This window comes from Phascolarctos cinereus, unplaced genomic scaffold (genome assembly GCF_003287225.1).
Source record: "Phascolarctos cinereus isolate Bilbo 61053 unplaced genomic scaffold, phaCin_HiC Scaffold_8;HRSCAF=390, whole genome shotgun sequence".
In the NCBI taxonomy this organism is placed as follows: Eukaryota; Metazoa; Chordata; class Mammalia; order Diprotodontia; family Phascolarctidae; genus Phascolarctos; species Phascolarctos cinereus.
In genome coordinates, this window is record NW_027556291.1 from 29766904 (window position 1) to 29779665 (window position 12762).

Genomic DNA, 12762 nt, shown 5'->3' on the forward strand with positions numbered 1-12762 from the left:
GAAAAGGATGGTGATTTTGGAGGCAATTGTGAGAGTTCACCATACCCTTTTAAGAGATGTGCCACTGAGAAGACTGCTCTATAGACACATGCCCGGGACTCATATGCAAGGGAGGATTTTCTACAAGTTACTATGCCCAAGTTAGTTAGAAAAGTACATACACATCTATTTGGGACGCTTAACATAAGAACGTGCCTTTGTGAGACAAATGGCAAGGTAAACATCCCATTACTAGTAAGTAAGCTAGGAAGTACTTTTAAAATGATGAAAAATACACTGCCAAAACTGAAACGAAATAAAACAATGACATAATGACAATGCTTCAAGATAACTCCCAACAAAAGGTTCAATTTAAACATCAAAGAAGTTTAGCTTTAGGATTTTAACTAAAGAGCAATTAGAAAATTGAAGTTTTAGTACACATGCAACAGGAGATTATAAACAAAACTTACACTTACTAAGTGCAGTGGAACCCCTTTAGAGAACTTATGCCAAGTGTTCTATGAGGCTTTTAATTACGTGAATCTGTCATTATTTTGGTTCAATGGACAAGATTTGACATGGGGTGGCCCCAAATCCACATGCTCTCTATTGTTTATCATGGTCAGAAAAACTGGGTTTTCAGGCTAATCAGACTTGCCAGGCATGTCTTCTTTTAGACCCTGTTCCCTTACCTGGAATTTTCTGCACAGCCAAATCCTACCTGTTATCCAAAGCCCAACACAAGCTCTACCTCCTCCATGAAGGTTTGGTTGCTTGAATAGTGTAGCGTAGCATGCACTGTTTTATTTTCTCCTCGAAACTACTATAGAACTTCTACCCAATTTAACGTTTAATTACAGAGTCTCTTGAATTACTCACTATTATTTCATCCCATTAAGGATGGAAAGTCCTTGGGGGTAGGGACTGTGTCCCATAAGACTTTTGTATATCTCTCAGTGCCCAGTCTACATAATAGGCACTCAACTTTTGGACTGATTAATTCTGATGAATAAAAAATGTATCCTATATGCCAAATATGGATTACCAAAAACAGGACAGCCTACATTAAAACTATAAGGAACCCAATTAAAACCTCTTCAATCATTCACTAGGCACTTCAGGATCTTGAAGTACCCAAAGGTCATCGTTATAAGTATGTATCATTAAACTGAGGAGCTGTGGAAGTTTCCAGTGAAAAATCTTAAGACATATCTGGATTGGTTGTGTTTATAATGGGGTTCTACTGAACTTAGAAACGAAAGGAAGGAGTAAGTATATGGGACAATGGTTCTTCAAGTTTTGCCCTTCCAGAAATCGAAATTAAAATGGTTAAGCACAGGATCAGTAGCTACACAACAAACAAGTCAAATTTGCCACCTGATCAGCTCCAGCTTCAGAATGATAGCCACTGTGTCCGTCCTGAACCTCCTGCTGAGCATCAGATGCATGGACAAGAACGCAGGAGAGGAAAAGAGAGAAACACGTGCAAACAAATAGGTGAAAGGACAGAATTTTTTCCCCCCAAAAGAGACAGTATGAGTATAAAACTCAGCACCTTTCACAGCTTTGTAACGCACAAAATTTCCCCCCCCTCGGAGTTAAAGACCCAGTTTGATGGACATACTTTGTAACATCTGTCTAAAATGGAGTAACTATTCTTTACTGGAGGAGGGTAAAAGAAAAGGACAAACCTACACTATGGTTTTCAAATGACATAAAGAATATGCTCTAAAAAAAACACACACATAATTCCAGAATAAAGAAAATGCAAAGTAATGGGCACATAACATACTCAAAAATAGATAACAGAGCATGCTATGAAAGCTATGTAAAGAGGAAAGTCATGCAAAAAAAAATATAAAAGGAACCCAAAGAAATTTGTTTTTAAAGATCAAAGTATACTTAAAGTGTTGCCTATTTGCATAGGCACACAGCTCTGCTAGTAGCAGCAAACTTTGCAGAAGATGTATATACATGCCATCTACCTGATTATGTATTGTGTATACTGCAGAAGTTTTTTTGAAAATACATTAAATATTGCACATTAAATGTTTCTAGTCATGACAACAGTATATCACAAAGGAATGATTAAAAGGTCTAATTTACTTTTCTTTGGTAACTCTTTCCAATTGCTTTATGAATAGCTTACATTCCCAATATGATCTCTTCACAGATCAACTCTTTAATTAAACAGACAGTATGAAGAATGTAAGTTTATAATCCCTTTAAAAGTGATGTCAATTCTATAAGGTCAAAGAACTTTAAAAAAAAAAGGCAGTTCTTTCTACCATAAAAGAAAACTTGCTTTCACTATCAAAATTGTGCATCTAAAAAAATCGATTATCCCAAAGGAGTTAAGTGTTAGATGGATTTCGTATTTCCAAACCATAAGCCATACCAGCACATATCATGACAGCTCTGACACATTTTTACCCTTTGTCGTTAGTTTGAATTTAGTATGAGGGACAAACCAAAACCATTCAAAGTTGTACAACATATTTCCATTTAGTCAAAAGCTTTAAATTTTCATCCTTTAAAATATAAAGCAAAGTAGAATTCTCTTTTAATGACGTTTCTTCAGAGGAAAATATATGCCCAAACACATCCCTCCCTACCCCCAATACACAACAGCACTTCAAAGTCCATGCAATTATGAAGACCAAATAAAATCTTGTATCATAACAATATGTATCAATAAAAGAAAAAGTAAACATTCTCATTAACTAAAAGGCATTTTTGCTGGTGGGGAAAAAGAGAAATCATGAAAAACCAATTAGAGTAATAAGAACTTGAAATGTTAAATTTTAAGTTCTTACTTCACCTCCCTATACAAGTTGAAAACAATCATTAAAATGGTTAGATTATCCAAATCCAGATAATTTTGAGGAGTGGAAAGGAGATTAACTTTAAACCACTGTTGCTAAATTTTACATTTCTCTTCCTCTCCATTGTTAAATGTAAACAACTTTAAGATAATAAGAAAATGCATGCACATTACCAATCTTGTTCCTGTTTTATAGGTGTTCTGAAGGGAAGGGGCAGGAAAAGGATGGAAAAAACAAAACATACTCTACTAAATATACTCACTACTAAAGATATTCCCTACTAATTGATATTTCCCCAAAATACTAGTTGAGGATACTAAAATTACCCTCAAAATCAGTGTCAAATGAATCCAACGATTTGACATGTATTAGCCCAAATCAAACCTTTATTGAAATCAGCTACAAAGCCAACTTAATCCTTTTTCTGTAGCTCAGTTATAAAATAAGGATGACACAATAAAAAATAATAATACAGTATTCTGCAGTCCTGGGCATGCACACCCATTTGGTCAGAATTGATGTAATAATAATCAGCAAGTAGCACACATGTCTAACAACTTAAATATACGACTTCACATATACTGGCTTTTATTAGCACATGAAACATTGTAACAAACAAAGCATCTCTATTGCAACATTTAAAGCTAAGACATAGCAGAGCAGATTGATCTGATTAACTCATAAAACTGTTGATAATATAAAAAACACTAAAGAGACTTAAATTTTCAATAAAGCACAAAAGACAAACAGGTGGGAGGCCGATCTGCTGAAAGGCAAATGTATCCTTACCCTGATGTCAGGCCTCCTGAAAACCTGTTAGTTAAAATACAGAATGTCATCAGAATGTAGAGACATACCAGCAGGTCGGGCAGTCTATGAGGGAACAACATACTAACACTGTACATAGAGAAAGAAAATCCAACTTCAGAGCACCACCCAATTCAATTTAGCACCTATGTGCAAGGTACAAAGACAAAAGTGGAGCTGTTCTGGTCCTCAAGGACCTCCCATTCTCCTGGCATCCTTTTCATTCACATCTGTGATCGAATTAAGGTCACATCTGTCCTAGGCCCAAGTAAACACCTGATTTCACATCTGCACCCCTTCTAACAAAAGCTATTTCAGGCAGTCCTCAGCTTAATTAAAGCTGAGTCATGTCTGAAAAGTTCATTTGTAAATTAGTGGAACTCAAACTATATTTTCCCCATAGACATAAATATATAAAATATTACAGCAGTAGCTCAGAAACAACCATTCCCCCATGATATAAATTAATAATTCGCTGTAACAAACATTTATGGACTACCTACCATGGCATTCTATTGGAGGCTATACCATAGAAACAAAAATGACCATCACATGGTAACTCTGTGCAACCTTGTCTTGAGCTGCAACTCAAAATGCCAAGAATAGATCTTGGCTGAGGCTCCTGGGATAATAAGGAAGTAAGTGGGAAGGGGTTCCCAAAAGTAGTGGAGAGATGAGTCCCTGTCTTAAGCAGCCAATCCGATGTAAGAGATATTTCACGAGTCATCCGTTCAACAATTCAATTCAATGAGAATCCATTAAGTGTTTACTACATGCTAGTACTGTGCTGGCCCAGAGGATACAGAGGGGGAAAAAACTGAAACCGGCCCTGCCCTCCAAGAGCTGCGATTCTCCTGAGTCAGCAATAATGTTTTTGATGCAATGCTCCAGTGGAGTGGCAGCTACTTGAAGCCACTACAAATTTTCAGTAAGTCATCATCAGAAGCACATTACTAATGCAGGGAATCACCCCGAGAAATGAGACCACATATCCACTTGAGTAAAAACTTTAGTGTTGGGCAGAGTTTTAAAATTCTTGTCCCCCATTTTGAACTATACAATTTTATGCTCTGATTCCTACATGTTCAGTGAAAAACTCAGCAACACCTGTTTTGAGTAGCTTAATGGTATTACTTCTGTTAACTGAAGTAGATAACCAAGAAGGATTTAAATACTAAAAAAGATGATATGACCATAAAGCACTGAATTCTTAAAAAATTCTATGATTCTAATATCTGCAGTCATTAAAGTATCTTTAATTGAAGCTGAACTGAAGCACAATATAAAAAAAAATCCAATTTACTTAGCCTTTTCTATTTCTTAAGTATTACTTAAAAAAATATAGGCCCAAGGACCATCTCTGTTGTCTGAGGACCAGCCTAGCTGAGAGCACAGAGGCTGCCCACTAGGTGATGAATGAACTAAAAAAAAAAAAACAAAAAAAACAAGCCAGCCTTTGGTCTTTTTTAGTGGCAATGGAGCTAGAGAGCATAGCAGAAAAGGATGCTAAGAAGCATCTTAGAGAGTCTCCAAACATTAATTTAATCATTAGTCTCCTATATGTGTGATCTTTGTCTAAAGCCTCCAAAGTTGTCCCACTACTTAGACCTTATCTACATTGACAAAGAAATTGCAACTGAATAGAAGGACGGTTCCCAGACATTCATCTTAGGTAAGTGAATGAAGTCATTACTTTCATGCTGCAATTCAAGGTTCAGAAGGAACCTCATCCCACTGGACACTCGTGGTCTCACCTTGTAGATTACCATGAAGAGAACTGAAGCATACTCGTCAGTTGGAGTTCCCCAAGGATGAAGAGGTAGGGCAATTGCAAAGACAATCCAAACTAAATTAACATAGACCTTGATAAATGGGGCTTTGATGGGGAAATACGGTGTGAGATCAAAAAAGCAAAGAGCTCAAAGGCTTGGGGACTCCTCAAAAGCCTTATACATCATGAAGACATTTTTTCAAGAAACAAAAGGAAATAAAGCAGCAAGGAATGCATTACATCACACACAGAAAATGAAACTGACTAGATCTGAATGACGCTAACTAGGACTTGCAGAGTGTTTTAAGGGTTCTGGGCACTGTACGTATGTTCTCTCATCTGCTACTGTCACCCCCAATGTACAGAGGACATGAGAGGCAGTCAGGCAGAATGCATAGGGAGGTGGACTTAAATCCAGGAAGACCAGGGTTCAGGTCCTGCCTCTGATACGTACATACTTCTTAGAGCAATTCTGAGTGCTCTAGGAAACTCTCCCAGACTATAATTTGCAGAAGAGTTGCCAACCTGCATTGGTAGCGGGCACATCATCACATGAGAGTTACTCATACCAACGAAAGCACAGGTCTGGTCTCTATCTTTGTCCTCTACAGGAAGGAAACTGAAGCTGACAAAGGTTAAATGACTTGCCTAGGTGACACAACTACTAAGTGTCTGAGGTAGGACTTGACTCTTGACTTTAGGTCTAGTGCTCTGGTTGTATGTCTGCTCCTTGTATACAGTGAGGTCATCAACTAGTTGGAGCAAAGGTCAAAGTAAATAACAACAAAAATAAATAAGATAAAAGATAACACAACACCATGTGCAATGAAATCTGCCCTAACCCCTGACATGTTTAAACAAGCTGTCAACCCTGGAAAATGAGAAAGAAGATGACAGCAACCAGTGCCCTACATACTAACCTTCTCATTTCTATGAGACCCTACAGGAACAGTCTCTGCAGACATAGAGGCTATCTCTGATGCAAATGGGACACTTGAACAGCATGATTTCCTACAGCAGATTACAGTTTTATAGTCAGACAACTTAAGCGCAGAAAATCAAATCCTGGCATTTGACTCAAGAGAATAAATGTTGTGTGAAAGCAACGTATCCCATGCACATGTTAAAATAACTTGAGATTCTATGGGAGCTGCACGTACAGATCAATGTAGCTCAATGACCTGATAAAAACTGACATGAAGCAAGGCATAAAACAGGGAAACATCTGCTCATTTACTCACGTAAGGTATTTGCCACTGTCATAGAGACTACCCTGCATCGAGTTTAAAAGAGAAGGAATCTTTATCGATAGCAAGGTTCTCCAAAAATTATTTTAAAAGCCATCTAATCCACGCAGCACTTATTACACACTATTATGTGGCAAGGCTTAAATTCTACTAGGGGCGGTGAAAATACAACATGTAACTGGATAAGTAAACACATGATATGACATTCCAACTGAATCAAGTCTGTGAATACTGAAGTCTCTTCAATGAAATCCATAATAATTCAAAATAAATTGGTTTAACTGTCCAGATACATTGAAAAAAAAAGGGGATTAAAAAACCAACAGATTTTCCCCAGATTAGGGCGAGAGAGGGATGGAAGAAGCATTTAAGTGCCTACTATGCACCAGGTACTGTGCTAAGAGCTTTATAAATATTTAATTTAATTAGTCTAGCAAATTAGTGGGTATGTGAAATCAATGATGTCATTGGTGAAGGAAAATCCTTCTAATAATGCCAATCAGCTCCTGCTCTTGGAAAGTTATCTGGAGCCCTGAGACGTTCAGTGACCTCCCCAAGGTCATACAGCCAGTACCCCTCAGAGGCAGGACTTGAAGCCAGCTCTTCCTGACCCCAGGCCAGCATAGCACCCCCACTTCCCCCCCACCCCAAGCCTCTTTGCCACAGGGTCTTTGTTTTTCACTTAAGTGCTACAGAGTCAGGAAAACTGAGCTAAGTCATGGGGTAAATCATGAGAAATTTCCAGGTAACTTGGAACAATGCACGTGGATTCCCTTTTTCATAAAGGACATAGAGAGGCTTTGAGAAAACATTTTCTCTATCATAATCTGAAAGAACTTTACTAATGTACACAAATGCAATATAAACTTCTGACTTGGGGTCTTGTTTAATCCTTGAAAAGATAGTGAATGTTGTTGTCAGGTGCTTTTAAATAAACATCAAACATCTTTTGAGGGGAAGAGAGCAGAGCAACAATGATCAGCTAGCTGCTGGGACTCTCCCTCCCATTGTTTTAACTTCATTACTATTTCTTTATATCACTAAAGGGTGTTTTCAGAGTGCCACAGAATTAATTACAGGTGCCTGAGTAGTCAGTAACACCGCAGAAAAGGTGCAAGCCAGGATCCAAAGGATATTGGCCCACGAAAAGGGGAAACAGCAGGTCTTCAACCTCAGAGCAAGGCAACGTGGCCTCCAAAAATTACCTAAAGGACACGTTTCTTCAAATGTCACCTCTTTAGGTAGGGAAGTCTGATTCTGCCATCTCCGCAATAGTGAAACCCCAATCAGATGGTAGTTGTTATGCGTCTTACTTTGTGTGTTACTATGAGTCACAACATATTATCCCTGGAGGTCTTTGAGCAGAGGTTGGTGAACCTCTTGTCTGAGATACCACTGAGAGGATTCCTGTTGAGAAATGGGTCAGGCTAGCTGACCTCTGAGGACCCTTTTTCCACCTGCCATGATCTTTGTGTGTCTAGGTAACACAAAAACACTGGTTGCCAGGCTGTTCAAACACCCAGCTGCAGGAGAGTGGGGGTAGGTAAGAACTTACTCAGACCCCCATAAAGCAAGCAGTAATAAAAAGCGGTAGCGGCAAAAATAAATGTTGGAGCCCGACTTCAGTGTCAAGGCCATCGAGCACTGTACCAGCCTGTGACTTCAAGCAGCAGCAGGTTGGCCAAGTGCACTATCACCACACTGACTAATGCAGTTCACTATTGCCTGGGAGGTTTTAAACAAAATCTCTTTGTGCTCTGAACCTTTTCTTTGTTTAAAGTTATCAGCAAGCCCTAACCTACTTTCCAATTCTTTGTTGAAATTGTCAAAAGCCAACAGAGCTGAGTGGACAAAGGGCTTCCTTTCTCACCAAATAGGCACCATCTGTTCACCTTTGGTCAGATGCTAAACTATGGCTGAGCATGTTTTAGAGTTGATAGGGTTGTGTTTTAGGTTGTGTGCTTGCAATCTAAACCGGATGTTTCCTCCTCTTTTAAGTTTCCTTCAGCATTTGAATTCAATGAACTCTTCTTGATTACCATCTTGGATCACCTTTACAGATGTCTTTTTGGGACTTTTTTGTGCAACTGTGAAGAGCAACGGTTAAAAGAAGTACTATGCTGGACTCTTCTGTCGGATACCAAAACATGGTAGATTTCAGAACTAGGAGGTACTTTGGAGAGTACCTAGTTTTATTCAGTTTACAGATGAGGAAAATGAAGCCCACAGAGGTGAAGAGACTTGTTCAGCATTAGTTAGCAGGAGATTCAGGACTAGAAATCAGTTCTTTTGACTCCCAGCTCAGTGCATTCTCTCTACTATAGCATATTTCTCTCTCTAGCCTAGCTCTATGTGCTATACAATGGGAACCTTTGCCTGAGTTGCCTTTTACTAACAGTTCATAAAAGTACTATTTTTAGTAGAAGTATAAGCAACTATAACATTTACTAGTGCTAAGGCTGTCTGATCTGGAGTTAAATAATCTTCCAGGCTTGTTTTGAAATTGTTAAAAATTGGAGCAATAGGTAAGGTAATTTATCAGCCTGGAGAAACTAACATATTGCCTTAAAGTACCAAACACATGAAGACTAATGGCTAGTTAATATCAAAATATAGGAACTTTTTTCCCAGTCGTCATACTCAAGCTAATCTTTAGTATGAAGTAATATTAATGAATGCACTTTTGTTACCTGGGTTTTGCTATCCCAAATACTCCCTTTACGACTCAATTTATGCTAGATGAATAATTTTTAATCATTTAACATTTTAATGTCTAGAATTATTATATATCATCCAGTTGATAATCTGTCAGTATTTATTTGCAAGAACGTGTATCAGAACAATAGAATCACCAGCAACCTCAGTGGCCACATAACAACAAAGTCATGCAAAGCCTTAAGTCCCACTGCCAACTTATAGCAATAAAATTTCAAGGGAATGTTTAGGTGCTCTGCTCAACAGAAATACCTGCCCTCACAACTATCTCTGATGCTAAATTCCACATAAACGTTTAATTGGGGGGCCAACTTAGTATATCTCAAATAACACACATGGAAAATAGCTCATTTCAAGGGACAATTCTTGATCCCTACTGGAGGGCTGATCTGGTGATACACACTATGCAGGGGCCAATCAAAAGTGAGTCCAATGGGCCCTCACCTATAGCCCATCGAACACCACTGCAGGGCACTTAATGCTTCAAGTACTTTCTGCAAGCTGCCAATGCAAGCTTGATCTTGCTAATCATTCCTGGACTTTCTTAAAGCTCTCTGAAGAAGCTGTGACACCAGATGAGAAGGTGACTGCCTAGTCTGCAGATTGTGATTCTACTGCTTTCGGTCCTTGTTTTACAGGCTAAGTACAATGAGGAGCCAGGCGTACATAAAGAGCCAGAAAGCTCAAGTCTCCACTACGACCCAGGATACATACTTGCAATTCCATTTCCATAGCTTACTTATCGTAATACTAGCCGCTGACTAGGAAAACCAAAGCCAATACATACACACGTTTTTAAACAGACTAAAAACAAAGAAACAGTTGCTTTGTTAAAAGGTCAGAATAGTTAGTTGACACACAAATATCAATGTTAAATGACTATTTGGGGCAGACTTCAACAGTTTAGTAACTCACAAAGCATTCCGTAAGTTACCTATGGTAACATTATTATCAGTTCCTAATCACTAACAGGGCAGCTAGGTGGTGGTGCAGTGGATAGAGTGCTGGGCCTGTACTTAGGAAGACCTGAGTTCAAATCTGCCCTCAGACACTTACTAGATGTATGAAGATGGGCAAGTCACCTTACCCTGTTTGCCTCAGTTTCCTTTTCTGTGAAATGAGCTGGAGAAGAAAATGGCAAGCCACTCCAGTATCTCTGCCAAGAAAACCCTAAACAGGGTCACAAAGATTTGACTGAAATGATGAAATAACAAAATCGCTAACAATGAAAACAATCACTTGCCAGTCTAAGAGTAGTATAATGCTACTAGAGGGTCCCCAGCCTACCACTGCTACTACTGGGATACATCTCTGCTTCCAATTTCCTTGCATGTGGTGGTAGTGCTTTCCAACTTTGGCAATACTCTTGGTAGAAGAACTTTGGGGGTGACTGAATTCCAGCCCTACCAAGCCGGGTGGCATGAAAACTGGCTAACAAGGAGGGAGTCTTATGGTTGTCAAGTGCACTTTCAGTGGCTCAGGGATTTGGATTTTCACTTACATCAATGTTCTTCAAGAGTTCCATCATGACTTCAACAGTTTGTCTGAAAGAATACATGCTGGCTAAATCTCAGTCAGGCGACCCAAGCCCCTTTGAGCTCTATAAAAATGCACTTCACTTGATTACCTTTTTTTCCTTTTAGGATAAGGGAAGAGTTAGGAGAAAAATCACTAAAGGCTGGTAAAAAAAAACACCACCAAAAAACTGCTGACTTTGTGACAATATTCACAGCCCCATGGAGCCATCACATTCACACCCTTCGTTTTACAGATGAGCAAACTAAAGTTAAGAGAGGTCAACTGACTTCCCCAGCACCACAGAGGTGGTATTTGAACCCAGGGCTTCCACATTCCAAGTCCAGCCCCAATTCACTAGGCTACACACTGCCTCTCAGGGGGAACCTCTGGCTACTAAACGTAATTTGCAGGTGTGTAAACCAAGTACCTCACTAGCCTGCATGAATGCCTAAAATAAAGGGAGTTTTAGTTCTATCATAATTGACAGAAGAAATATAAACCCATCTTTAGTGAATCTGCTAATATTATTTTGCATTGACTGACATTAAGACACATGTTCATTCCTTAACCAGGGCATAGGCAATTTTGGTTTTTGTTCTCCATTCACAACTTCAGAACATGGGAAAAATTCAGTTTTTGAAGCAATCGAATGCATACAAACAAAGCACCGCGATTAGGAAATGCAACCACTTCAATGGGCACTAAGAAGACGGCTTCCCATATACTACTCTTCTGGGCTGATTGGGTAAGAATTTTGTGGTTTTCTAAAAAAAAATCTGGTTTTGCATGTAAAGAACATAATTAAGTTTATGTTTTGTTGTGGTGAGATTTAGCCACATACCTAAGTACAAGGACAAAATTTCAAATTAAGGAAATATCCAATTTTCCAAATCAAAACACTCATGAAGAAAATTAATTTACTCACAATGTGTTATTTTTTTCTGAAAAGTAATAACAAAAGTAGGAATTACCAGAACTGGAGTCAAACTACTATGTTCAAGTTTTCTGAAGATATAGCTATTATAACAGATGATGGTTTCCTTCTCGTCTTTTTTTTATTCAAATGTTGAAGCTCCAGACCTCGAACAAAAGTAACTCTGCCACCATGTTAACAAGTAAAAGGCACTTGACCCGAAGATAATTGGATTCGGCAACTTTACTTACCCGGTAATCTCTGGATATGCTTTCAGATGGCACTGACCCTGAAATCTGACTAGAAATTGTAGCAGCTATAAGCTGTTTGCACCATTCAACATGGGATCCTGTAGGGCTGAAAGAAAGATTGTAATTAAAATCTTTCAAATTATATAAGCTCCCAAGGGGAAGTGAATTTAAATATACAGAGTCATATCTATGTTAGATGTATATTTTCTAGAACACTTAGCTATTATTCTAATTAATGGAAGAATTTAAATGCCGACTGAAGGGCTTCAGTTGTATTTGAATTTATTTAACTCAAATATGGAAATTTTCATTTAAAGATTTCAACCATTACATGTGTAATTCTCCATATTTGTAAATATATTTATTCACTTAAGATACCCATGAAAAAAGAAAGTGTTGCTAATGTTACTGATGAGAGGCAGCGTTGGCATGGAAGCTAGAGGGCCAGCCTCAATCAATGGCACCCATTAGCCACAGGACCATAGAAAAGGCAATCTGGGCAACTTCTCAGTGCCCCAGGCAGCTAAGACAAAGCTGCAGAGGTGGATTGGCAGGAGTTCTCTAGGAAATAACAGATCAATTCCTCCTTCCTCTCAAAAAAAAAAAAGAGGTGTTTATAGAAAACACAACCTCAAATAGAACACATACCTAAGGCTCAGGTCTACAAAAAGCAGATAGGTTTTATCTTACACATGCCTAGCTCACAGCTGCTATTAGGGTATTCAGTACATTT

General features: G+C 38.5%; 1 protein-coding gene across 5 annotated transcripts in view; it reads right to left on the bottom strand.

The window, feature by feature from the left end:
* MTMR1 (myotubularin related protein 1) overlaps positions 1–12762 on the bottom strand; it is a 57851-nt gene that overhangs the window by 41143 nt on the left and 3946 nt on the right. Inside the window, exons 2-4 of one of the 5 annotated variants that reach the window (XM_020975048.2) lie at positions 12030–12135; positions 3597–3620; positions 1360–1410 (exon numbers count right to left, since the gene is read on the bottom strand). In XM_020975048.2, the coding sequence (XP_020830707.1) occupies positions 1360–1410; positions 3597–3620; positions 12030–12135 (181 nt within the window). Of the gene's footprint in view, positions 1–1359; positions 1414–3596; positions 3621–12029; positions 12136–12762 lie in introns of all 5 variants that reach the window. The other 4 variants (XM_020975050.2, XM_020975049.2, XM_020975051.2 and 1 more) reach the window with 4 other exon arrangements.